Genomic DNA, 27,351 nt, shown 5'->3' on the forward strand with positions numbered 1-27,351 from the left:
GGTGCTGGTTGGGCAAGCATGAGGTGTCTGGATTTGAATCCCCAGCACCCACGTAAAAAGCGAGGCACGAAGCATCTGTAACCCCCGAGCTGGGAAGACAGTGAGAGGTGAATCTTTGGAGTGCTCCAAGCCGTCATTTTAGTGGAAATGATGAACTCCAGGCTCAATCCCAAAATACAAGGCAGAGGGGCTTCTGAGATGGCTGCTACCGAGTCTGATGACTAAGTTCAGTCCCTGGGGCTTACAGGGTAGAAGGAGAAAACATTGGTTTTCTCCAGTCAGACGTCACATGATTTTCACACAATGCAGGTGCACCTGCAAATTCATATGTACATAATATAAGACGATGAATGGAACTGCGGAAACGGCTCCGTGTTTAATAGCATTGGCTGTTCTTCTCAGAGGGCCTGGGTTCAGTTCCCAGCACCTACGGAGTGACTCACAATTATCTGTAACTTTAGTTTCAGGGAATTCAGGGCCTCTTCTGGGCTCCATGGGGACTTCACATACCTGGTACACACATATGTGCAGGCAAAACACCCACATGTGATATACATACATACATATACATATATATCATATATACATACACACACACACACACACACACACACACACACACACACACACGCACACGTGACCCGCATTTGTGACCGGAATGACAGAGCACAGGCCCAGGAGACAGGTCTTTTATGCCCAGGGTTGTCAGTTCTACAAAGGTCTTGAACTTGGGTATAGATGCTTCAACTCTGAGACTCTGAGTCCTAATGCTCCCTCTTTGCCTTGTAGGCACCAGGTCCTCCTGTGGCACAAAACATGTTCCAGGCCAACTTAGGTGCCTTGAGACCCTGTCTCAAAAGGCAACCAAATAACACAATAAAAAGGATATATAACATATGCAAATACATACTAAATTATAAGATTACAATTGGAGATTGCTGTCATTTTGCTACTCATACTTTTGAAATTTTCCTAATAAAAAAAGAAAAAAAAATGCATTGTGAAAATAACTATATTCACAGCCAAACCATGAAATGATTTCCAGAAAGCAAGGGGGGGAGCGTATCTATTTGTTCTTATAGACTAATTGATTAATTTTTTTCTTGCTTTTTGTTTGTTTGGGTTTTTGTTTGTTTGTTTGTTTTTGTCTTTTTTCTTTTTTTCGGAGCTGGGGACCGAACCCAGGGCCTTGCGCTTGCTAGGCAAGTGCTCTACCGCTGAGCTAAATCCCCAACCCCTGTTTGTTTGTTTTGTTTTGAGGTTTCTCTGCTCTCCTGGCTGTCCTGGAACTCACTCTGTAGATCAGGCTGACTTTGAACTCACAGAGATTGACCTGCCTCTACCTTCCAAGTGCTGGGCTTAAAGGCGTGCGCCAAAACCTCCTGGCTTGATGGCCAAAACCTTTTTTTCTCCATCCCCTTACTTGCTTGGGCATCAGGAGAGATTACCTTCCTGTGAGACCTACAAGATGAGACCCCGCCTCAAAATTGTCTGCATGTACTTTCCAGACCTTAATAATCCCTTTAATAAACTCTTAACTCCCCGAGTCCTTCTCAGTATCTCTTTTGAACCCTCATCCGCGACTTTTCACAGGAGTTGTGAAGAAATAGCGGGGTCAGGGACTTCAAGGGTCCTTTCAGCCTAGCAGTACTGGGAGGCACAGCCCCAGATTGTGAGTGGGGGAGGGGGAAATGTTAATGGATGTGAAGCAGGCAGGGACTTTTGTAAGGCGTAGGGTAGGATAATCCAGAACTTCAGGTCTTGAGTGTTTCCTCTTTCTGCAGAGTTGTAGCCTTGGGGCCAGCAGCTGTTCCAGCACTTGCCCTCATCCAAGTTGGCGCCGGCCGCTTCTCTAGAGAACATGTGACCCTCCAAAGTCCCGCCTCCGCCTTGCCCCAGAGAGCGAGGCTAAAAGGCCCAGCCGCTGGACGGCGGGCATCCCGGCCAGCATGTCCCCAAGACGGAGTGTGTGTTGGTTCGTACTGGGCCAGCTGCTGTGCAGCTGCGCGCTGGCGCTGCAGGGCGGGATGCTGTTCCCGAAGGAGACCCCTTCGCGGGAACTCAAGGTGCTGGACGGCCTGTGGAGCTTCCGTGCCGATTACTCGAACAATCGGTTGCAGGGCTTCGAGAAGCAGTGGTACCGGCAGCCGCTACGGGAGGTGAGCGCTCCTCCGGACCCGGGGTCTGGAAGCTTTCAGAAGCGAGGGCATGGGCGGAGAGGTGCCTGTACCTGGAGATCCCCTAGTGCTCACCTAGAGGAGGTTAATATGGGTTTGCAGGCTGGGGAGGGGAGCGGCCAGAGCAGGAAGTGAGACCTGGCATGCCTCAAAACCGCTTGAACTCCAGGGCTTCTGCTAGTCAGGCACTAACCCAGGCAGTGGATTTTTTTTTTTTTTAAAGCTTTTCATTTTACTTCACAGTGCTGGGGGTTGAACCCAGGGCCCTGTGAGTGCTTGTCATTAATGAGCCTTTTGTTTATGTTTGGAAGCTGTGTCTCATTCTATAACCCAGGCTGGCCCGAACCTCCAGCTCCTGCCTTCCTGGAAGTTCTCATGCCAGCTAAAGTGTTGGAGGGGATGTTTGTGCACGTGCCTCCAGCAAGCTCTTTCCCATCTAGTGAGACGCAGAGCCCTAGGAGATGCTACCCACCACAGAGATTTGGGGGTGGCTATAGAGGGGAGGGGAGCCAGTATGCCAGCGGAACGTTGCTCAACCAAAGCCAAAAGGACCTTGGGGTTGTAAGATTCAGATAGAGGACATGACTTTGCACACAGCTAGCAGAGGACCCCTTCCGCGCTCTCCCTTCCTACCTAGGTAGGCTTGGCGCAGAAGCAGGTTGAAGCAAACCTGTGTGCTCACAGCTTCCGCCTCTCTCCGATTCATTCATTCATTCATCCTACCTTGCTCGGTTCCTCTTTCCCTATTTTGCTCTCTCCTCTCCTTCCTGGTCTCTCTCTTCGTTTAAAATTTGTAACCTTTATGTATTTGTGTGCGCGTATGTGGGCACCCATGTGCTATGCAGTGCATGTGGAGGTGAGAGGATAACTTGTTGGAGTCTGGTCTCTCCTAGGTCCCAGGGGTATAATTCAAGTCATCAGGCTTGGTGGCTAGTGTCTTTTAGCCCACTGAGTCTTCTCACCAGTGCGTTCTCTCTCTCTCTCTCTCTCTCTCTCTCTCTCTCTCTCTCTCTCTCTCTCTGTGTGTGTGTGTGTGTGTGTGTGTGTGTGTGTGTTTGAGACAGTGACCCACGTTTGCCTCCAATCCATAGTAATCTGGCTACCCTAGCCTCCCAGGTTGCTAGGGTTACAAGTTGTGAGCCACCACACCTGGCTTAGACTCTCAGTTTTCTATGACACTGCCTGGCATTCAGCAAAAGAGGAAGTAAGAGTAAGGAGGGGACATTGCCTCCTCGTGCCTTCTCTATTTCCTCAGGGGCCCCCGTTCCCTGCTGTTGGCCTTCCTCCTTGTAGCAGTGATCACCTGCCTTTTATGTCAGGGTCTGGTCCTTCCTGTTTTAGGCTGGCCTGTTACCCTTGGACTCACCCTTTCCATGGAAATCTTAGCCCTGGTACCATCTGCCCTGTGGAGGAACTTGGTATTCACAGTCTTTTGCACCAACCGCCCCTGCAGTTCAATTGTGGACAGGTTACCTACCCAGGCAGCCAGTATTCACAGAGGCTCTCCCCTGGGTCTCTATGCTCTTCTAGGGTGCCAGGGGTGCGGTCGTGTAGAATAGACCTGATCTTTCTCTTTAGCTGGAGTCTCCTGTTTACTCAGATACACTATGATACACTATGTAGCAGAGGATAGCCAGGGTATAACCCTGAACATCCATCTTCCTGGCTGCACCTCCCATATGCTAGGTTTACTGGTGCGAACCACCATGATTGGCTTATGCACCACCATGATTGGCTTGTGCACCACCATGATTGGCTTGTGCGGTGCTGGAATTGGACCGGGATTTCATCCACGGGAGACCAGAGCTCTGCCGGCGCATGACTCTACTTCTTCTTTCCCTAGTCGGGCCCAACCTTGGACATGCCGGTCCCTTCCAGCTTCAATGACATCACCCAAGAAGCAGAGCTTCGGAACTTCATTGGCTGGGTGTGGTATGAACGGGAAGCAGTGCTTCCACAGCGATGGACCCAGGACACCGACAGGAGAGTGGTGTTGAGAATCAACAGCGCCCATTACTATGCAGTTGTGGTCAGTGTAGGGAGAGGTTGGCCCGGGGCGGGGAAGGCAGTCTGGACTGTGGAGGAGGGCTCAGTGCCGCCAGGTCAGAGCAAAGGTTGCTTCGTGGGCTCCGTTAGAACGCCGTTCTTCCATTAGGCTGATGGCGGGGACCCTCTCCTGGAAGGGGGTACCTGAGGCAGCAGGGCCCTGTGGCCACTTGCCCTCTGCTCGTAATTTCCTTGTGTCCGCAGTGGGTGAATGGGATTCATGTGGTGGAACATGAGGGAGGTCACCTCCCCTTTGAGGCTGACATCACCAAGCTGGTCCAGAGTGGGCCCCTGACCACCTTCCGGGTCACCATCGCCATCAACAACACACTGACCCCTTATACCCTTCCACCGGGGACCATTGTCTACAAGACTGATCCTTCCATGTAAGCAGCACCCTTTCCCTCCCCTCCCCTCTCCTCCCCTCCTCCCCTCTCCCATCCCCTGACCAGTGGACTTCCCTGTAGGGAGAATGACTCTAGCCCTGGGTCTGATGAGGAGAGCAGGGGTTGCATGCTAGGAGGGAGAGTGATTTCTGAAAGTTCTCAGGCCAGCTAGATCAAGAGACCCTGTCTAGGGAAAGAAGGCAAGAACCGGTGCCTAAGTTGTCTTCTGATCTGCACATGTGCACTGTGGTATACACACACACACACACACACACACACATACACACACACACACGGGAGAGAGAGAGAGCAGGCATGTGTGTGCTTGTGTGTGTATGTGTGTGTATGTGTATATGTGTGTGTGTGTATGTGTGTGTGTGTAAAAAGCCACAGGCCGATGGATCTTTGTTTTCCCATCCTAGGTATCCCAAGGGTTACTTCGTCCAGGACATAAGCTTCGACTTCTTCAACTATGCGGGGCTGCACCGGTCTGTGGTCCTGTACACCACCCCTACCACCTATATCGATGATATCACTGTGACCACTGACGTGGACCGGGACGTTGGTGAGGGCTCCTGGAGGGAGGCTCTGTGCTAGACTGGGTCCATTTTATCTCAGAGGAACAATCCCTAAGTGGGGGGGGGGCTTCAAGTATCTTAGCCCCCCTCTGCTTCATTATCCTCAGAAGACAAGACTCAGATTGCCCAAACTGACACCTTTCTGGTGGATCTCCCTTTGCAAGGAAATAAAGACCAATGAGGGGTGGGGTCTTGTCTAAAGTGACATCGCTCAAGATATTGGGTCACGTCTCCCCTCTTGTACCATAACCCCTAATCTCTGCATAGTAAGATTTTAAAAAACAAAAAACAAAAAAGGACAAACAGTTAGTTGTTCGCTAGGGTCTTGGGGTCTAAAGGAACTTCTGGGACTGATATGCTGTCTGTCTCTGTCCCCCAGGGCTGGTGAACTACTGGATTTCTGTCCAGGGCAGTGACCATTTCCAGCTAGAAGTGCGTCTTCTGGATGAGGATGGCAAAATTGTGGCCCGTGGAACAGGGAATGAGGGTCAACTTAAGGTGCCGCGTGCCCACCTCTGGTGGCCTTACCTGATGCATGAGCATCCAGCCTACCTGTACTCCTTGGAGGTAACGGGGACTTTAGACTGGAGCTAAGGAAGGTCCTTTGCTGCCACCTGGTGACATCAGGAGGCATCCAGGACCGGTGGCTAACTGGGTATAGGCTGAGATTTCTGGCTTTTTCTATCCCTTTGTGGGAGAGTCCAGCTGGGAAGAGTAGCTCCTGAGATCTTGTAATTTCTGCATCTCAGGGGCAGGCTTGTGGAATACACAGGGCCCGGGATATTGGATAATTGGATAAAATAAATGTAGTAGTTGAGGCCAGCCTGGTCTCCATAGTGAATTCCAGGACAGTCAGAGCTACACAGTGAGACCCTGTCTCAAATGATCAGTTACCACCACCACCACCACCACCACCACCACCACCACCACCACCACCACCACCACCACCCCTGCAACAAAACAAAACCCAAAACCAGCTGGGCTGCGGTGGCACACACCTTTAATCCCAGAATTTGGGAGCGGAGGCAGGTGGATCTCCATAAGTTTGAGGCCAGCCAGGTCTATGGAGCAAGTTCCAGGACAGCTAGGGCTCCACAGAGAAACCCTGTTGTGAGAAACAAAACAAACCCAAAAACATAAACAGAAAACCAAGCCAAACAGATAAGGGTGCCTGCAATCTTAGCACTTGGGAGGGACAGGCAGGAGAATCAGGAGTTCAAGGCCCTCCTTAGCTACAAGTGAGTTTGAGGCCAGCCTGAACCACGTGAGACTCTAGTTTAGAAAAAAACAAAGAGCTCAAGTGTTAGGTGATGTGGGACTTGCTGTTGGGTGAGGCTCAGTCCACCTGGGTGCTTATATCTGGCACATCGACTCCCCCCAGGTGACGATGACAACACCTGAGTCTGTGTCTGACTTCTATACCCTCCCTGTCGGGATTCGAACAGTGGCTGTCACAAAGAGCAAGTTCCTCATAAATGGGAAGCCTTTCTACTTCCAAGGCGTCAACAAGCATGAGGATTCAGATGTGAGTTGTCGCCTCGCCATCCCTACGTGGCATTTTGGGAGTCACTAATGTCTCCTTCCCCTGCCTCCGTGCCCTGGAGACACCATGATGGCCTGGGGTTTGTGGTGCGCCTAGATAAGGGTGTACCGGGTACCTCCAGGGGCTGGGCTTTTGAAGAAAGGGCACATTCTCCAGTCATAAGGACAGAGGTGACGCAACCCTGCTGTCTCCTAGATCCGAGGGAGAGGCTTCGACTGGCCTCTGCTGATAAAGGATTTCAACCTCCTCCGTTGGCTCGGGGCAAATTCCTTTCGTACCAGCCACTATCCCTACTCGGAGGAGGTACTTCAGCTCTGTGACCGATATGGAATTGTGGTCATCGATGAGTGTCCCGGTGTGGGCATCGTGCTGCCGTGAGTGTCCGCCCCTTCGCTGCCCTCGCTGCCCCCACTGCCCAGCTTCCCAGCTCTTCTTAGAGTCTTTGGTGACCCTTTCCTCTCTTGCTCCACAGCCAGAGTTTTGGCAACGTGTCTCTTCGGCACCACCTAGAGGTGATGGACGAGCTGGTGCGCAGGGACAAAAATCACCCTGCGGTCGTGATGTGGTCTGTGGCCAATGAGCCTGTCTCTTCTCTGAAACCTGCCGGATATTACTTCAAGTGAGTGCCATTTCTCCCCTGGTCTGAGTCAGGCCTGTGGCCTTAGCCGTTTGGCCTGGCTCAACTTCTGTAGGCAGCCAGTAGCATGGAAGTCAGCTATAACGGGTTGGACAGATGCTGTGAATGTCAGTATCCCGCTATCACTCTGGGGACCCAAATCAACAATTGTGCGTTTTCTACCCATTGACCCTCCTAAGTCATACTTGAAATGAAACCCAGAATTCCCTTTGCTACAAGACAGGGTTTCTCTGTGTAGCCCTGGCTGTCCCGGAACTAGCTTGCTAGATCCACCTGCCTCTGCCTTCCTATGGCTGTGATTAAAGGCACGTGTTACCACCACCTGGCAGAACTTTGGATTTTATATAATTTTATTAATTTATTTTTGAGGCAGGCCACTGATCCCTTTGTTTTTAATTTTTTTTTATTTATTCATTTATTATATATAAGTACACTGTAGCTGTCTTCAGATACACCAGAAGAGGGCATCAGATCTCTTTACAGATGGTTGTGAGCCACCATGTGGTTGCTGGGAATTGAACTCATGACCTCTGGAAGAGCAGTCGGGTGCTCTTAACCGCTGAGCCATCTCTCCAGCCCTTTTATTTTTTTTTTTTAATTTTTTTTTTTTATTTATAAGGCAGGCCACTGATCCCTTTGATCCCAGCTTCTTTTTTTTTTTTTTTTTTTTTTTTTTTTTGGTTCTTTTTTTCGGAGCTGGGGATCGAACCCAGGGCCTTGCGCTTCCTAGGTAAGCGCTCTACCACTGAGCTAAATCCCCAGCCCCGATCCCAGCTTCTGAGTGCTGGGATTACACGTGTGATCCATCAAATGTGACAGATTTTTATTTTATTTTATTTTTTTTTTGCTCTTTTTTTTCGGAGCTGGGGACCAAACCCAGGGCCTTGCGCTTCCTAGGCAAGTGCTCTACCACTGAGCTTAATCCCCAACCCCTTTATTTTCTTTTTTGAGATTGGTTTTTAATTTATTTCTGTGTGTGCCGTGGCACCCTCATGGAGGTCATAGCACGGCTTATAGGAACTGGTCCTCTCTTTTTACCATGGAAGTCCCTGGGCTTGAAGGTAAGGGCTGAGTCATTTCTCCAGATCCTTTTCTGATTTTTTTGATTTTATTTTTTCCAGACAAGGTCTCAAATAGCAGAGGCTGGCCTGAAGTTTGCTACATAGTTGAGGCTGGCCTTGAATTCCTGCTCCTCTTGTCTTTGCCTCCTACTCAGTGCTAGGATTGCGTATGCTCTCTCATGCATTCGTGCATTCATTCATTCTAGATGGAAACACATGCTAAAACTATAGGAAATCACTTTGTGATGCTCTGGGCTCACCTTTATGAAACCGATGGCATGTGAACATAACTGGGATTGAAAAGTATCTTTGTGGGGTTGGGGATTTAGCTCAGTGGTAGAGTACTTGCCTAGCAAGCGCACGGCCCTGGGTTCGGTCCCCAGCTCCGAAAAAAAGAAAAAAAGAAAAGAAAAAAGTATTTTTGTGTGTGGGCATTTTGCCTGCGTGCAGGCTTATTGTCTTCCAAGGCCTGAAGACATCAGATTCCCCAAGAACTGGAGTTACAGCTCTTGTAAACTACCATGTGGGTGCTGGGAATTGAACCCAAGTCCTCTCCAGGAGAGCAACCTCTGGGTTCTCTCTCTAGCACTATAAAACTTTTTTTTTTTTTGGTTCTTTTTTGCGGAGCTGGGGACCGAACCCAGGGCCTTGCCCTTCCTAGGCAAGCGCTCTACCACTGAGCTAAATCCCCAACCCCAAAACTTTTTTTTAAATAAAGATTTATTCATTTAATGTATGTGAGTACACGGTTGCTCTCTTCAGACACGCCAGAAGAGGGCATTCATGCCTTACAGATGGTTGCGAGCCGTCAGGTGCTTGCTGGGAAGAGTAGTCAGTGCTCCTAACCACTGACTCATCTCTCCAGCCCTAAAGGAAACAAATGCTTCAAAATGTTTTAAATGTATTTTCTGGTGCAGGGATCTAGTCCAGGGCCTTGCTTCTGCATGCCAGGCGAGTGCTCTCTACCTCTGAGCTCCACCTTCAGCCACAGCCTTTCAGCTGTCGTGAGACTGTCACAGCCTTCAGGGTGAATTCTACTTCTTGTCACCCAGAGGCAGCTGAAGCTTCTTAATCAGTGGTTCTCAGCTTTCCTAACGATGTGGCCCTTTAACACAGTTCCTCATGTTGTGGGGACCCCTAACCTTAAGATTATTTTTGTTGATACATTGTCACTGGAATTTTGCTACTGTTACGAATCTCCATGCCCTGGCTGCATCCCAACTCTACACAGTATTTTAGGCTCCTAGACTTTTTGAGGAGAGGGGAAGAGAGATGCATTCATTAAGGGACTGTGGGAATCCAGGACTGGGTAGGCTGGAGTACCCCAGAGTGGCTTTTGCTAATTTGGGCTGTTTTGAGAGGGCAGGTTCAGGACTTAGGTCAAAAGGGCATTACACAGCCTTCGTATAAAGAGGAGTAACGATCAAAAAGACATAAAAGAAAAGAATAGTCTTCGATGGTGACTGACAGTGATCTGTGCTGGCGAGACTGGGAGTGGGTCCCAGGGACCAAACCCTAACCCTAGACTTCCATTGTGTCCTCTCCTCCGTTCCTCCTGACTCAATGGTTAATTCAACTCAACACTAATGCTTTTTCTTCAGGAGGCTTCCCTGACTCTTAAATCATGGCCCCCAGCCCCAGCCTCAGAGGGAACAACACCCCCTTCATTTCTGCTGCCTCTTGGTATTTCGGGTTGCGCTCATCTCTGCTCTCATAGCTCTGGGCAGCCTTCGCTGAGAGCCACCACTGATGGGGAAGGTGGGAAGGAAGGGGAGAGATGGGTGTCTGAGAGCCCTTCCTAGATTGATGAGCCTGTCTTCTGCCTTCCGTGGATAGGACGCTGATCGCCCACACCAAAGCCCTGGACCCCACCCGTCCTGTGACCTTTGTGAGCAATACCAGATATGACGCAGACCTGGGGGTGAGCCTGTGTGTGTGTGGTGGGGGGGGGGGGTTGGGCCTCCACATTCCATGCCTCTGCTTTGGCCTTTAGGCTTATGCTTACTACCAGGAACCAGCGGTGGACAGTCCAGCCATTTTTCACAAGTGGTTTTCTGGTTAAAGGGACTAACTTCCTGTTAATTCACACTGCCTAGATAGTGGGGCTTCAAAGCCCTGAAAGGCTGGGCTACATCCAAGGCAATGTACTTGTTTAACCCTGACAAGAGAAAAGGCCTGGTAGTCAAGAGCACTTGTTGCTCTTACAGAGGACCAGAGTTAGGTTCCCGGTACCCACATGATGGTGGCTCCTAGCCATCTGTTTCAGGAGATCTGTCACCTTCTGACACAAATATAAAAGGGGAACATTCATTTATAAATTTTCTAAAAATAGTTAACAACAACAAAGGCCTTGTTAGCCCTGGCTTCTCTATGCCTCTAGGGCCCACTCTTCAGAGAAACAGAGGCTGCAGTGAAGCCCCGGGTGCTGGCCCCTCCAGTGCTTGCCCTGTCTTCTGTGTGGTCTTGGGAAGGTTTTACTGGGCGCCCCATGCCTGGCCTCTTTACCTGGAGTGTACTTTACAAAGTAATGCCACTCGATCCTCTACGGCTTTCTGTAGCTTACATCTTCCCACCCCCACAGCCTGGAGAGGGGCCTGTGGTCCCTTGGAAAGACCTCATCGTTCCAAGGGTGGCTTTGAAGTTGAGCATTGTTGCTAGAGAGACATGCTTGGGTGACACCGGAGGCTTGTCAGCTAGACATTTTTTGTTTTTTATTTTTTTAATTTTATGTGCATTGGTGTTTTGCCTGCATGTATGTCTCTGTGAGGGTGTCAGATTACCTGGAGTTTCTGACTGTTGTGAGCTGAACCTGGAAGAGTGGCCAGTGCTCTTAACCACAGAGCCATCTCTCCAGCTCCCTAGACGCAGACAGAACTCTGATGCTGTTTAGACCATGGACACCCACCTGTGCCTAGAAAGAAATCTAGCCAGCCTGCCATTCACAGCACTGCCTTCTCAATTCAAGATCAAAGGAGACTCTTTTAACAGGCTGGGGACGTGGCGCAGTGGTACAGCCTGTGCTCAGTACATGCAAGCTCTTGGGTTGTACCCCCAACCCCAGGGCCAGCCCCCAAATTAAGGAGCAAGAGATGTAGCTCAATTGATGAGTGTTTGCCTCAAATTCCCAAAACCCTGGACTTGGTCCCCAGCAAGGCAGAGAGCTAGGTGCAGTCAGTGCACGCCCATGATCCCAGCACTTGGGAGGTAGAGACTGGTGGGTCATCAGTTCAAGGCCAGACTTGGACACATAGAAGATTGAGGCCTGCATGGGCTATATAAGTCTGTCTCAAAAACTGAACTGTAAGGAGAAAAACATATCCACTCTATCTGTTGGATCAAAGCCCCAGGCAAGGCCACAGGAGACCAGGAATAGGATTAGAAAGAAGTAAAATCCATCAAGGTCAGGGGCAGGCTAGCTGGATGATGGGCCTGTATTGCTTCCAGTCAAGGCCCCTGTCAGCAGCCTCAGCCTAGCATTATATATTAGCCATATTTGGGTCTGGTCTTGACTTTATTTCCTGCATGGGGTGGGCTAGCCTACGTCAGCTGCATTCTATTCTGACCTTGAAGAAGAGGCCCTCAGTGGGAGGAGTAAACTCACTTGACCGCTCTTGTCCTAGGCCCCGTACGTGGACGTGATTTGTGTGAACAGTTACTTATCCTGGTATCATGACTACGGGCATCTGGAGGTGATTCAGCTGCAGCTGACTAGCCAGTTTGAGAACTGGTATAAGATGTACCAGAAGCCAATTATCCAGAGCGAGTATGGAGCAGACGCCGTCTCGGGGCTTCATGAGGTAAACAGTTCATTGTTATAACGACGGCCATGTTACTTAGTGACTTATCTCTTTGTGTTTTCCCTGCCAGTGACCCTGACTCAGCTCTCAGGCACCTTCCTAAGCCTACACACTGTGGCCCCTGCATGCAGGCCTCTGTTTGGCTCATGTGCATCCCAGAGACAGCCCATTATTGGCTGTGTTTCCACACAGCGCCCCCCCCCCCCACTATCCGCATTTTTTGGTTCTGTTTCTCTTTTCCCCTAAGGTCTCTATTTGATGCCCAGACTGGCCTCAGATTCACGCTCTCCCTTAACCTTGAGTGCTGCTGACATGACAGGTGTCCCTCCGTGCCTAGCCCAATAGCTAAGAATAAAATTCTTAGCCTGTGAGCCGGAGAGCTGGCTCAGTGGTTAATACTTGCTGCCCTTCCAGTGGACCTCAGTCTGGTTCCCAGCGCCCACACTGGGTACTTTAAAACTCCAGTACCAGAGGCTCTAATGGCCTCTTTCGGCATCCACGGGTACCTACATGGCAGTTGGGCACACAGACACACAATTTAAAAAATTAAAAACACTGTACATCCTACCCCAGCACTGTATAGACCAGCCATGGTAATCCATACCTATAATCTAGTGCTGGGGAGTGAGGGGCCAATTCAAGGCTAGTCTAGGATACAGAAAACCCTGTCGAAACAAAAAATTCTTCCCACGTCCAGACAGATGTTAGAGGATCCTTGACAAGGATGGAAATATCTCTGTCTGCCCCCCACCTCCGGGGATTGGTAGCCACCAGCCGAGAAACAGCCACAGGGGATTTGAAACGTGGGTGGAATGACTGAATTGATTTAGTGTCATCCAAATTCCGATAGCCACATGTGGCTTGCAACTACTGTATTAGTGTGGCTATGGAACTATTCCCATTAAAAAATATGATGGGCAAAGTGGCCTAGGTCTGTACTACCACTTGGGCGGAGGCGGTTGAGTTTCAGGGCAGCCTGGGGTACGTGAGAGGACTCTCATAAAGCACTTGCTACACACGTGCAATGAGCTGAAACAGCAAGAGACCCCCGACTTGATTAAGGTTGCATAAAACTGAGGACCACCTGATTTCTAACACAGGGGAATGAAAATAGAGGTAACAAAAAACACACAGTTACTATCTAAGGTTTTTACTTTTTCGTTTCGTTTTGTTTTCCAGACAGGGTTTCTCTGTGTAGCCCTGGCTGTCCCGGCACTTGATCTGTACACCAGGCTGGCCTCGAGCTCACAGAAATCCCCCTCCTCTGCCTCTTGAGTGCTGGGATTAAAGATGTATGTCACCACCACCACCCTATAGGTTTTTACACTTTCAAAGATTGTTTTTAAAACAGGGTCTCACAGTGTAGCCCCAGCTGGCCTTGAACTCTTGATCCTTCTTGCGTTGGCCTCTTGAGTGAGTTGTGGGATTAAAGACATGGGCCACCTTGATGATGGTGTTTTGTTTTGCTCCCCCCTCTCCCCCAAAACAAGGTTTCTCTGTGTAGCCCTGGCTGTCCTGGAACTCGTTCTGTAGATCAGGCTGGCTTCAAACTCAGAGATCCTCCTGCCTCTCCAGTGTCGGGATCAATGGCATGTGCCACCACTGCCAGGTAGCCTTTAAAGTTTTTTTCAGACCCCAGGGTCTCTGAGCCAGCATCAGTTAAGTCCTGCGGTTAGTACAGCCCTACATCAGCTCTTTTAGCTGTGGTCAAGTGGATCTCACGCCAGGCCCAACTCTGACATTCTCTGTGCGTTAAATCCCAGGATCCACCTCGCATGTTCAGTGAGGAGTACCAGACAGCTCTCCTGGAGAATTATCATTTGATCCTGGATGAGAAACGAAAAGAATATGTCATCGGAGAGCTCATCTGGAATTTTGCTGACTTCATGACGAACCAGTGTGAGTGTCTGTTAGGCTTACATTTTCAGTCCTGAGCGTTTGTGAGAATGCTAGACATGGGGTCGGGGAGATGGCTTAGGTAGGAAAGTACTTGCTTTGGTCTATTTTTACAGGGGTTAAAAAGGAGAAAAGTAGGCTTCACATTGGGTTGCCCCTCCCTCTCCCAGCTTTTTTGATGGGCGTCTCACTGTGCAACACAGGCTGACCTGTAGACCAGGCTGGTCTACAATTCATAGTAATCCGGTTGCCTCTGCCTCTGGGGTGCTAGGATTAAATGTGTGCGCGCCTCCATAGAATTTTTTTTTTTTTTTGGTTCTTTTTTTCGGAGCTGGGGACCGAACCCAGGGCCTTGCGCTTCCTAGGCAAGCGCTCTACCACTGAGCTAAATCCCCAACCCTACCTCCATAGAATTTTAAACGTTATTACACTTTTTATTTAGTTGGGTCAGGGAGTGGAGTATGTGTGTGTGCCTGCATGTCGCAGCGTGTAGGTAAAAGTCAGACAACTTCGGGGGGTCTGCTTGCTCCCTCCACGTGGGTGCCTGAAATTGGAACTTGGGTTAATTAGGTTTCACAGCAAGCACCTTTACTCTGGGAGCCAGCTTATCAGACCCCCTTGGTTTATGTTTATGTTTTTGTTTTTGTTTTTTTTAGCACCACTGAGAGTAACAGGAAACAAGAAGGGGATCTTCACTCGACAGAGAAACCCCAAGATGGCAGCCTTCATTTTGCGAGAGAGATACTGGAGGATTGCCAACGAAACCAGAGGTTACGGTTCAGTGCCGAGGACCCAGTGTATGGGAAGCAGACCGTTCACATTCTAAAGCTACGACTACCTCACCGCAGACAGGGCCTGATGAAGTGAAAGGTATTCTCTCAGCAGAAGAGTTTTTCCTCTGGAGTTTGTGAACCAACACAAGGGGGACTTTAGAAGTGACATGGAAGTTTTCCTTGTGTGGGGATAATGACTTGCAGTGCCTTAGGCTCAGTAATGTGTCCTGCTGAGAAGTGTCCCAGGTCATTTCTGTCAGGTTTTTTTTGGCCTTGGCTTTGTGTACTCTTGAAAACCTACTGTGTGAATACTCACACTAAGAGCTCCTGGTTACCGGCTGAGGGACGGCTCACAATTTAAGAATACTGACTGTTCTACCAGGGGTTCCAGATTCGATTCCTAGCACCCACGTGGTCGTTAACTATGAGCTGTTGCCCCATTTCTCAGGTGATGTACGAACATACATGTGGGGGGAGGGGAATAGTCATACGTGTAAAATGAAAATAAATCTAAATAAAACTGTTTTCTTTCATTATTATTGGTGTTGTTGTTGTTGTTTGAGGCAGGGTTTATAGCCCTGGCCGCCCTGGAACTTTTATGGAGACCAAGCTGGGCTCAAAATCAGAGATCCATCTGGCTCTGCCTTCCAAGTGCTAGGATCAAAGGTGTTTGCCACCACCATCACCACCACTACACAGCAAATTTGCTTTAAAGTACGACACGACATTGTTCACTGCCCCGGGCTCACTCCTCATGCTTGGGCATCTAAACAGTAGTCTTGAACCAGTAAGAGAGAAAGAGTCACTCATCAAATGTCACAGAGGAGCTGGGGGGGGGGGGTGGTGGCACATAGTTTTTTTCTTTTTTCTTTTCTTTTCTTTTCTTTTTTTCGGAGCTGGGGACCGAACCCAGGGCCTTGCGCTTGCTAGGCAAGCGCTCTACCACTGAGCTAAATCCCCAACCCCTGTGGCACATAGTTTTAATCTAGCACTCAGGAGGCCGAAGCAAGATCTCTGAGTTCCAGGGTCAGACCTGTCTCAAAACAAAGGCCCCACAGATTAGCCACAGCCCATGGGTATTCACACGGGAAGAGAAGTCCCAAACAAGGCAGCAACCGACAGACCACTTTCTGTGGTTGAGAAGACAAATGCTAAGAAGCAAATGCCACATCTCTGTGTTGTGAGCACAACTCCAGCCTGGTCTTCATGTGCACATGCATGCTTGTGGGGGCCAGAGAACAAAGCAGCTATCCACCTTGGTTTTTGAAACAGGGTTTCAGATTAGGGGAAGACTTAAGTAAACTAGGCTGCTGGCCAGCAAGCCCCAGGGTTCTGCCTGTGTCTACTTCTAGGTTGAGATTGCAAGCCCAGGTTACCAGTCAGTTTAGCTTTTAAGCATGAGTTCTGAGGACTGAACTCAGGGTCCTCATGCATGTACAGCAAGCTCTTTACTGACAAAACTGTCGACAGTCTTCCCTGTAGTTTAGTGGGCCCAGTGGCTCTCACCAAGGCCACTGACTAGGACCTGCCTCTTTAAACAGGGCCTATATAAACTCGTGTTCTGTGTCCAGTACCTCTGGCGTGATGACCTATTGTCATGCTAAGTCTTCTTTTGGGGATGTGTCCCAGTTTCCCTGGTCCAGAGGTTCCACTGAGGCAAGGGTCTATATAGCACACTATTCTTCCCCAACATCGATCCTGGTTTTCTGAGGAGCTCTCCAGTCAGATGGAAGCCACGTGCAGTGCGGGCGACGGCTGTCTTTTCTCAGGGTCAGTTCCATGACTCTACACATACCCATCCCTTCCTTTCCTTAGACCTCTGAGTAGAGCGCCTATACCTACTCTCGAAACCCTTTAAAAAAAAAAAACGAAACTGCAGAAGCCGGGTGTGGTGGCACCGCCTTTAAACCCACCACTCCAGAGGCAGAGGCAGGTGGATCTCTGTTGAGTTTCAAGTCAGCCCGGTCTACACAGGAAGTTCTAGGACACCAAGGGCTACACAGAGAAACCCTGTCTTGAAAAAACAGAGGGGGGGGCGCATGGAGAAGAGACTAATGTTAGTTCAAGTAGGAAGAAATTTTAGGGGTTTTGTATTTCATGTCACTATGGACCTCTTAAATTTTTCAAAATACCCAAGTTTTAGGTCTTAGTTTAATAAGTTTAATAAGTTTAAAATATTTTTTTTCTTTTTTTCGGAGCTGGGGACCAAACCCAGGGCCTTGCGCTTGCTAGGCAAGTGCTCTACCACTGAGCTAAATCCCCAACCCCCAAGTTTTAAAATATTATTTATTATAATATATAATTTATTATTTTGTGTGTATTTGGGAACCACGTTCTAATGTCATAAAGGCCAGAACATATTAGATCCTCTGGAACTGGAGTTATAGGTGAGCCACCATGTGGATGCTGGGAATTGAGCCCCAGTCCTCTGGAAGAGCACGTCACTGGGCTGACCTTGGATGCTTTGGTCCTCCTGCTTGCATGAGGTGGGATCACAGGTCCAATCACCCCGTTTATACCAAACCTCAGGCCTTATGACTCTACCCATGCAAGCTACTAAGAGGACCATATCCCCAATCCAAGTCCCAAAGTTACATGCAGAATGCGTCGTTTATTCAGGGAAGGATAGGTTAGATTCCAAATAGACTCCTCTTGTTTACAAACGCTTCCTCGTAGAGGACTGAGGAATGGAAGGACTCAAAGCTTAAAACGTTCTGTGTAACATCTATTGTCCATCCCCGCCCCCCAGCCCTTTTATGTGTATGGGTGTTTTGCCTGCATGTATGTCCTGGCACCACTGTATTTGCATCAGATCCCCAGGAGCTAGAGTAACAGGTGATTGTAGAATGCTACATAGGTGCTGGGAGTCAAGAGCAGCCAGTGTTCAAATCTCATTACAGATGGTTGTGAGCCACCATGTGGTTGCTGGGATTTGAACTCAGGACCTCTGTTAGAGCAGTCAGTGCTCTTAACCATGGAGCCATCTCTCCAGCCCAGCCAGTGTTCTGAACTGCTAAGCCATGCTCTGTTCAGTTTTTTAAGACAGGGTGTGACACAGCCTAGGCTGGCCTCCAATTCAGTATGTAGCTGCAGATGGCCTCCAACTCCTGATCCTCTGACTTCTGTCTCCTAGGTACTGGGATGACAGGCATGTGTCACCAATACCTAGCTGGCTCACACACACACAACCTTTCCCCCTTTTCCTGATAGGAATTAAACTTAGCCTGCTAAACAAGTGCTCTTCTACTGAGCTGTGACCTCAGCCCTATCATGGCTTCTGTTTTACTCCTGGAGCTATACTTACATGTGGTTATGAGACACCATGTGGGTGCTGGGAACTGAACCTGGGTCCTTGGCAAGTGCTCTAACTCCCAAATCCTCTCTCTACTCTTGCATTGATTTTTTTTTTTTTTTTTTGAGACAGGGTCTCACCAAGTAACTCTGGCTGGCTGTCCTACAAACTCATTATGTAGATCAGGCTGGCCTCGAATTCACACAAGTGTGTCTCTGCTGTGATTAAAGGTCTAAGCCACCACAGTATCCAGCCCTGTCACACATTCTTGACAATCACATGTGTAATAAACCCACAGGAATCCAAGAACATAGACCCTAAGAAATCTGAGTAAAGATGTCAGAGAAAAGGCTCTAAATCAGTCCCTGTAGGGATGGGGTTTCAGCGTCATAGATGCTCAAGTCCTCTCTGACGCTAGACTTTGTCTCATCCGGATTCATTGTTTTGAAGACTCCACACTGAAGTAAGAACGATGGCAGCACAATATCCACAGGTAATGTCTACATTTATTTTATACCAAAAAAGTTATGTGCAACAAATAAACATTCTTACATATTTACATCTGTTTTTATTTACCAGTTAGCAAAATGGTATCCTAAACCTCTGATAAAGAATATTTCTATCTATATTAAAGAGGGAATCTTCCCAGTGAACTCCTTTTTACACGAATGTTTACTCAGGAGCTTTCAAAGCAGGAGTAATATTTTAGATGGTACATACTTCACAGGTCATACACACCTACGATCTAGGCCATGCTCAATACAGCCTCGTAACACTTCGCCTTTCCTGGGCCAGTTAGTTTAGAAGGGGGAGGGGATGTTTGGTCATATTGCCTGGAATCCTACTCTGCTCTTTTGACTCAGGGTTCTTACAAAATTAGGATTCATGAATGTACTGCAGAAAATGCTAGAAGGTGGAGAGGGGCAGGAACACTGACGGATGTGCACTGGGAGGAAACAGGAGTGGGTGAGGTTCACAGCCGCAGACAGGTTCCTGGATATGACAGTGGGGAACTTCACTGACATTCTTCTGACTTTGAAGGTCAGGCCACCCACCACACCTCCCAGTACCCATCAGAATCAACTGTGGTACCAGCTGGGGCCTACCAAGGAACTGCTGAGCAGTCTCTGTGGTTTGAGCTTTGTCTTTTCTAGAGACAAGGTCTCAAAATAGCCCAGACTGCTCTTGAACTTCTGGTCTTCCTGCCTCTACTCCCCAAGTGCTGGGATTACAGGCATGTGCTACCATGCCTGGCTGTACTTTTAGTCTTTTGAATATAATTATAAATAAAAGAAAAAAGCAACAATATTAATTTTATTGTCCTATATCTTACCTCACAGGTACAAGGACGTTTTGTACCAAACAAAATACTTTCCTACGTACATGGGTGTTTTGCCTGCATGTATGTCTACACACCATAGTCACGCAGTGCCCTCAGGGGCCAGGAGAGGGTGTCAGATCCCCAGGAACTGGAGGTGCAAATAAAGGTTGTTAAGCAGACATGTGGGTGGTTGGAGCCAAACCTGGGTCCTCTGCAAGAATGACAAGTGCTCCTAACTGCTAAGTCACCTCCCTGGCCCCTCAAACTTGTCTCTTTACATGAAAAAAAGTCAATGCTTTTCACCATTCCTTATATATAATGAATTTGAACCACTCATCCTAGCACTTGGGAGGCTAAGGCAGGAGGAATGTCAAGTTTGAAGCCAGCCTGGGCTATGTAGTATGTTCTAGGATAGCCTAAACTACAGAGAAAGATCATGTGTCTCTTTAAAAACAAAACAAAACAAAAACCACAAGAGAAGAGCTGGAGAGGATAAATGGAACAGAAATAATACTTGGCACACAGCTAGTGCAACCAGTTAAACCTGAGTGTACCAGAAGTTTACCCTCCCTGACAGAAACTAGCTGTGGGAAAGGACCAAGGGAAATCCCACAAGCCAAGCACAGGCCCTGGAGCATACCCAGCCAGAACTTCTCTTACTCCCTCAAATATTGTTGCTACGAAGTGAGAGGCTTCCTTTGTTAGGATCACTTCAAACCCATGAAGCACAGAATTACTGTAGGAGTCATTTCCCCCCTAGTCTGCCTCTCCGTATTTCCTGTAAGCCAACTAGCAGTGTTTATTATTAGTCTGTGGGTAGCTTTTTGAGCCAGGGTTTCACTATATAACCCTGGCTGTCCTGGAGCTATCTAGGCCAGGGCAGCCTAGAACTCAGAGATCCTCCTGCCTCTGCTCCCCAAGTGCTGGGCCGCCAGCCAAGTGTGTGTCACCAGGTCCGGCCAAACCCTGCTTCTTCAGTGTTTAAATACTCAGTCTGAAACGGTCAGAACAGTATTAGCAGTTTTATAACACAGTGTTTTCTCCCCCACTCCACTAAGTTTAATAGAAGGTACAAAGAGAAGCCTGAATTCCCTCAGGGCAAAACTACCAAATAAAACACAACAGGCTCACTTACAGAGAACATATATTTTAGCAAAAAAAAAAAAAAAAATCAAAAAGATAGGGTCTCCTGAAGCTAATGCTGGTCTCTATTTTGCTATGTAGTCAAGGATGACCTTGAATTCCTGATCCTCCTGCATCTAAATCCCAAGTGATGGGACCACAGGCAAGCAAGAGCACACTGGTCGGCAAATGCTGTTTTTGCAACAGCACCTGTTAACTCTCAGTGAGAAAGGGGTATTCATTCTATTAAGTCACAGGAATGTAACAAACAAACAAACAAACAAACAAACAAACAAACAATGATGGCGGTACTCCCAAGAGTTAGGAAAGCAAAGGGAAGCCTCGAAGGGTCCGGTGGATGGAACCCTCGCACATTTTGAGTAAGGGTTGGAGATGTCTGTAATGTCAAGACAAGCTCTAAAGCCACTCTGCTGAGTGACGAAAGACAGAACAGGTCATTTGGAGTTGGGACCCAAGGGACATGTCTAGCAGAGCCTTGATATGTAAGCAGCAGAAGTCAGCTATTAGCCATTCCACTGCCTTGGGAGACCTGGACACAGGGCTATGAGATGACCTCACTGTACAGTTCTCCAAAGAGGACTTGGTTTACCATAAATCCCATTCAGTACTTTCTAGACGTCCTTTAACTACTTCAGACGACAATGCATACACAGTAAGATTAAGATAGTCACGGAAATGTTCACATTCATGGGGAAACACCTTTGATGAAATCGGAATTGAGCTGTCTGTTAAGACACTGGTTGGAACCTCCTAAGTAAGAGGGCTTTACAATTCCTATTTTACAGCTGTCCCGGCCAGAAATCCTATGGTACATCAGTGACGATGGAAGGTCTTAAACCGCCCCACAACTGCGGTCTCAGAATTTGCTGTCTAGTTTCCTATTTTTGAACATATTAACCAAATTATAAACAAAAACACTGCCACTTTTCAACCCGAGGAATACAATGGCCGCACAGACCCTTCTGGTAGAATGCAAGTTCTCTGCTTCGCGGTAAGGAAGGAAAGGAGGGATACTTCTGCCCCAGTTCAACACACAGAATGATTTGGTTTGAGATTTAAGACAGAAGGCACTTTTAACATCTCCTTTAAGATGCTAACCAGAGAAACACAGTCGCTATGCCACCAGGGTTTATTCAGATCACCTCTGGGTTTCTTCTCACTGCTTCTGTGTGGCTACCAGAATGGGACAAAGTTTCCACATTTCTCTTCCAGATCTTTCTACATGTTGTGTTTCTTCTGAGTCAGCAAACGGTTCCTCACGACAGCCCTAAGGTTTACAAATTCAGTATGTGATTCTGAAACGCTTACTGACAATCCTTAGTGCAAGAAGAAAGGACAAGGGGAAACACTCTGGACTGACCTCGGAGCACTTGGTTGTGCCAGCTTCAGTCTAATACTGCTGAGCTCACTGGCACCGGAACCGAGGGAACACACCTCTGTGAGGTCAGCTACTGTATAAGAGGCTTTGCCCAGAAATGCCATAGTGGTTTCAGTTTTTCTCCAAAGACTACATCCACTTCCCACGGTCAGTGTCCTGAGATCCTTGGAATTAAAAGGTCTAGTCACGTGACATCCCGTAAGGTCCGATCCATCCAGTTCTGACTAGTCAAGCTTGACTTGGATGTTCAGACTTAGTCTCTTCCTCTCAGAGTAGGAGATGGAAGGGAACCCACCACCCTCCTGTTTCCGCTGTCAACACTGCGCCAGGGCTGTCAGCACGTCTCCCAAGACGTTCTGTCTGCGTCTACTCCCTCCACTGTTTATCAGTCCCGGTGAGCTGACAGTCCCTCGCTACTCTTCAACTAAACTGTACAGTAAGTTCTGCAGGGGTGGATCCAATGTTTCTACCTTTATTTACAAATATCACACGAATGGACTCTAATTGAATCTACAGGTTTAAATCCATCGGCTAAAAACATATTACATATTGTAAACATGGCAATATTTAATACAGTATCTATTCTAAAATATTTTCATGTTCATGATCACATTTTGTTATACCTGAAATTGAATTTATACACATTAAAGAATTACTAGCAATGGCTGCTTACTTTACGGTTAAGGACCGGGGGCTAGGGCTACATTTTATTATCTCAGAAACATCTTCAAGGTAAAGGTAAAGCTTGTCTTTGATTGGTTCGGCGTATCCTTTTTTTGTATCCAGATTTAAAATGAAGACTGACACAGGAAATAGCTAGGGCCCCTTCTAATTTACAATATTTTAAAAAAAATCAGTTTAAGATTCTCAGGGAAAGTGTCTGTTGTGAATTAAAAAAAAAAAAAAAAACCTTGCAAAATAAACTTAATGAAAGAAGTGTTGGAGACAGTTGGGTGGAGAGCCCTGGCCGTCAGTCTTCCTTAGGCTGCAGTTGTCGCTTCCAGGCCTCATTCAAGTAAACCAGTCGTTTGTAGTTGATGATGAGGAGAAGGAAGTTCAGCACATATGTGGTGACGCAGATGATGCAAAACTCCTTCAGCACAAAGTACAGAATGTAGGCCAGGTACAAAGACCCCACCACGGACACGATGGAGGAGGTCATGAGGACCAGAGCTGCAACTGCGCTGGCTGTCATGCCTGCAAGAGAGAGACAATGACTAGGTCAGAGCCGGGCCTGGACAGAGGCTTCTCCACTGACAAGTGACAGGCTGTGGCTAGAAGCAATGTAAGAATACTGACCTTACCTTCTTGACTGTGAAAGAAAGCAGAGTGCAAAAACTGCCCATCTGTCTTAATGCTAAACAGGCTGAATTTTACTGACAGGATAGTGTCATAGCTGCCGGGGCTCTGATTTGTTCTTACTGCACAAGAAACCGTGCACATGAACTATGCAAGCTCTCGACCGTACCGAGCCAAGATGCTGGAGCACAGGAACGAGGGCAGCAGCTCTCCATCCAAGCCACGGGCTGGGTAAGGTCCGCTCCTGTCATTTCCCTACAGGTTCCCTACCTGGGGAGACGCTGCTTTTCATGTTTAGATCAAATTTACCAAAAAGCCAGAGCAGGTGATGATGCCCTTTCTTACACTGTGCCGAAAAGGGAGAACCTGCTGACACTTTAGAATGACTAACTGGTGGAGAAGGGAAAGTGAACCAGGCCAGTAAGCCACATCTGCATCAAAACACATCAGGCAAAAAGGGAGCTGGAGAGGGTATGGTGGCCTATGTCCATAATCCCAGCACTCTGGGGGCTGAGGCAGAAGGCTCAGACTGGAGGTCTGCCTGCATACATAGTAAGACCCTGTCTCGAGGAGAAAAAAAAGGAGTCAGGTAGTAAAAGCCAAGTCTCAAGACAAACGTGTCTGGAGTCTTGACTCCCTCACACGCACTGTCCTGTAACTCCCTAGAACCAACGACTCAAATGCTATACACATTGATTTTCAAGGCCAGAGAAGGCCAAGAGCATATTAAACTCCTGACCTAGCGATCTAATTCCTGATGGGCCAGAAAAGCCTAGACAGTACTCCACTCACCTGTGTTAAATCATTTGCGTTCAAAACCTAAGCCTGAGTAATTAGTGCCGACACCTTGACTTGATCAAAGAAAGTTAACTTTAGATGCCGCAAGAGGCAGGCGTGGCGATCCGCTCCGTGATCCAGTCCTCAGGAGACTATGGCAGGAGAACATCTGGGGATCTAAGGACAGCCAGCCAAGGCAAGAAATGATTCCGGCCGAGCTGCAGACATGTCCATAAATATTTTGAAAAACGACACTTGTGGGCTAGAGGTATAGCTCAGGAGTGGAGCTCTTGCACAACCTAGATGCACAAGGCTGTGGGGTTCAACTCCCTGCACAGCAAGCAAATGAACAAACACTGCATACACACAATGACGTGTGAACTCTTTACTGTGTTTTTCTCTGCTCCAGGTTAAAAAGCAGACAGCTCCAAGTACCTCTTAGGTCTGCTATGAGATGAAGCTTGACTCTGAAAGCCCTGCAAGGGCTGCGACTGTACTCATTGCAGGGTCTGAGGGACTCATGATCTGTAGAAAATCTGTGGACTTTATAATGTGCCATGATTGTAACAATAGAGTATCTTATAGCTGTGAAAACATCAACCACAAAAACAAAAACAAAAAACCATTTAATGTATCCGTTCCATATAAAAATGCCATTAAGGTAGATCAGTCAAAAAAAAAATAAAAAGAATAAAAAGGGGGAAAGGAAAAAAAATAAGCTGTAGGAAGGACAGGGAACACGGCATTTGCTTTTTCTGTTTTGAGAGAAAAGAAAATTAAGACCACGTGTTTCCATTTTCTTAGCTATTTAAAAACTAACTCCAGAACCATTACTGGGGCAGGGGCAGGGCCAGGGCCAGGGCAGGGCCAGGGCAGGGGCAGGGGCAGGGGCTGGGCAAGGGCCAGGGCAGGGGCAGGGCGGGGGCTGGGCAAGGGCTGGGCAGGGGCTGGGCAGGGCCAGGGCAGGGGCAGGGCAGGGGCTGGGCAAGGGCTGGGCAGGGCAGGGGCAGGGGCTGGGCAAGGGCCAGGGCAGGGGCAGGGCGGGGGCTGGGCGGGGGCAAAGGAGATGAGACGGAGTGGATCTGGGGTGGGATTCCCTTCACCACACAGCAGCCTGTTTCTTGAAAAAGCTAACTTTCCAATGATGACCGTTGCACAGTCTACAAGGGAGTGGGGTGGCAAGCTCTGGATGTGTTAGATGACTCAGAGGAGCTGACATTAGGGAGGCACGTGGAAACTACAGTCAGCAAATGTGAGTGGAAATAATGCCTGGGATGGGGCTCGCACGTGGAATGGAGCCAGCACATCAGTATTACAAAGGCAGGCCCTCCTCACCTTGGTCTCCCACATGAACCTGGATGACTTTTGCTCTAAGCCCTTTCTTTCCTACTAAGGGAAAATGAGCACTCTCGATGAGTTTGTACTGTGGAAATAACACAGAATCAACAAGTTGAACATGAACTTCTCCCCTCCCACCATGGAACCCCTCACTCTGCTTTCGCCTGCACAAACAAGCATGATTACCCTACAGTTTTAAACCCTGTTTTGCTTGTTACAGAACCTTACTCTCTTCACACTCACTTCCTTAATGGCCACACACACCTCTCTAAGATGGAGATACCTGCTAGCTCCCATTGCTTCCGGCTGAGCCCAGGAGGAGCGTGCTCTGTTAAACTGCACTGTCTTGAGTATCGGTCTACACTGTCCTCTGGCTGCAGGGTAAATGCATACACTTAGAATTGGGCAACCTTGCTAATACTTCTCAGAAAAACTCATACTCCAAGTATGAATGGCGGCAGCAAGGCAACTCCAGCCTTAGGTTAACCAATGGCTGCACAGGAAAGCTGACAAGCAATAGGATAATTTATTAACAGCCGAACTGTGAAGCGCAAACGGAAGCACAAGGCCCGCCACAAACTAATGTTTCAAGGCTTATCACACACGCTTACTGGGCAGTAAGAGAACATCAAAGTACAACATTCAAACGATGGCTACGGATACGCGACACCTAGAAAATCTGACACAAAACAACAACAAAAAACAAAAACACTTCTAAATGGGCATTAGATGGAGACCAGACAATTTAAGAGGGGAACAATTTGGCAATAACAGTTAAAATCCTTAAAAAAAACAAAAAACAAAAAACAAAAAAACAAAAAACAAACTGGTCTTTTTTTTTTTTTTTTTGACTCATTAACCTCGTGTCTGGAAATTTGTTTCCAGGAAATAATTCAAGGATGGGAAGGCGCTTTAAAGAGAATGGATCCCCATGGCATTGCTTAGTAAACTGTGACCCTGAGACGCCCACAAACACTCAGGGCAGTAACAGTGAGAATAAGAGGCCACACGAGTTGTCGTTATTTTCTTTTTCGTTTAGCAAAAGGCAGGGCCAAGGATGCAGCTTAGCTGTCCTGTTCTGGGCCTGATTCCAGCACCCAGGGGAGAAGCAGAGACCCACAGGACATGTGAATTAGAGCAGCTCACTGGACTGCTGTCCTAAGACGGGACACTAAGATGGCTGAGTCAGCACAACTTTATAGGACGAGCTCACGGGGAAGACTAGAGTCATGGCTCCCATGAGTGGGGCTGGGCTTCTGGACATCATGACATGCTACTAGCCATGACTAACTGTCCACTGATACCAAGGTCACCACATGATAAAAAGCAGTGACTCACACGTCACAATACACAACTATGCTGGGCCTTGTGGTTCTTTCTCTATTGTTAGCTCGTGCTTTTTACTGTGAAGACACACTAGGGCAAAGACACAAGCACTGAATGGTATAACAAGCTTATTTCTGTATCTCCGTATCAATACTTACCAAGTAATAACTGTAGTATATAAAATATAAGTCCAAAGACACTGTTTGGCTGGTTTAATACACCATCTTTTCCAAAAATGGAACCCAAAAGACCAAATCCTCGACCCCATCTGTAAAATAAGGAAAACCAGTAACCCTATATTTGAGATTCCCTAATTTTTTAAATGTAAAATTATTTGAGAATGTTATCCAATTCCACAATTAACTACGTTGACAAAACACTTAAATATCTTTTGTTCCATGACTGATTTGCCCAAGGGGAAGGCCAAATGTTAAGTTTCTCTTCTGTATCTGAATTGAATTGATGGTTTCATACAAATATTCCTAAAAGCTCTGTTTTTCCACCTAAGACTCTCCAGGGCCACCTTCTCTTTTCCTAAGGTAGGTACACAATTTCTTTACTGACAGTATTAGCATTTGCAAGG

The 27,351-nt window shown here is 47.8% G+C and overlaps 2 protein-coding genes across 7 annotated transcripts in view; one reads left to right on the forward strand and one right to left on the reverse strand.

Annotated features, from left to right (window-relative positions):
- Positions 1 to 1,875: 1,875 nt before the first annotated feature.
- Gusb (glucuronidase, beta) lies at positions 1,876 to 15,433 on the forward strand. 4 transcript variants are annotated; one of them, NM_017015.3, is made up of 12 exons: positions 1,902 to 2,159; positions 4,021 to 4,206; positions 4,428 to 4,609; positions 5,032 to 5,174; positions 5,567 to 5,754; positions 6,569 to 6,712; positions 6,926 to 7,104; positions 7,203 to 7,349; positions 10,265 to 10,349; positions 12,049 to 12,225; positions 13,989 to 14,124; positions 14,778 to 15,433. In NM_017015.3, exons 1-12 carry the CDS (start codon positions 1,950 to 1,952, stop codon positions 14,945 to 14,947), a joined length of 1,947 nt encoding a protein of 648 aa, NP_058711.3. In that variant the 5' UTR covers positions 1,902 to 1,949; the 3' UTR covers positions 14,948 to 15,433. The 4 variants fall into 4 exon arrangements, with proteins under 4 accessions (XP_063127109.1, NP_058711.3, XP_063127108.1 ...); XM_063271038.1 differs by lacking the exons at positions 1,902 to 2,159; positions 4,428 to 4,609 and having other exon boundaries at positions 4,068 to 4,206; positions 14,778 to 15,430; XM_017598255.3 differs by lacking the exons at positions 1,902 to 2,159; positions 4,428 to 4,609; positions 5,032 to 5,174 and having other exon boundaries at positions 4,140 to 4,206; positions 14,778 to 15,430.
- A 3,239-nt stretch (positions 15,434 to 18,672) lies between these two features.
- Vkorc1l1 (vitamin K epoxide reductase complex, subunit 1-like 1) overlaps positions 18,673 to 27,351 on the reverse strand; it is a 50,250-nt gene continuing 41,571 nt past the window's right edge. The window contains exons 2-3 of one of the 3 annotated variants that reach the window (XM_039089657.2): positions 26,927 to 27,036; positions 18,673 to 23,225 (exon numbers count right to left, since the gene is read on the reverse strand). In XM_039089657.2, the coding sequence (XP_038945585.2) occupies positions 22,999 to 23,225; positions 26,927 to 27,036 (337 nt within the window). In that variant the 3' untranslated portion in view covers positions 18,673 to 22,998. 3 annotated transcript variants of the gene reach the window in all.

Source organism: Rattus norvegicus, chromosome 12 (genome assembly GCF_036323735.1).
Source record: "Rattus norvegicus strain BN/NHsdMcwi chromosome 12, GRCr8, whole genome shotgun sequence".
In the NCBI taxonomy this organism is placed as follows: domain Eukaryota; kingdom Metazoa; phylum Chordata; class Mammalia; order Rodentia; family Muridae; genus Rattus; species Rattus norvegicus.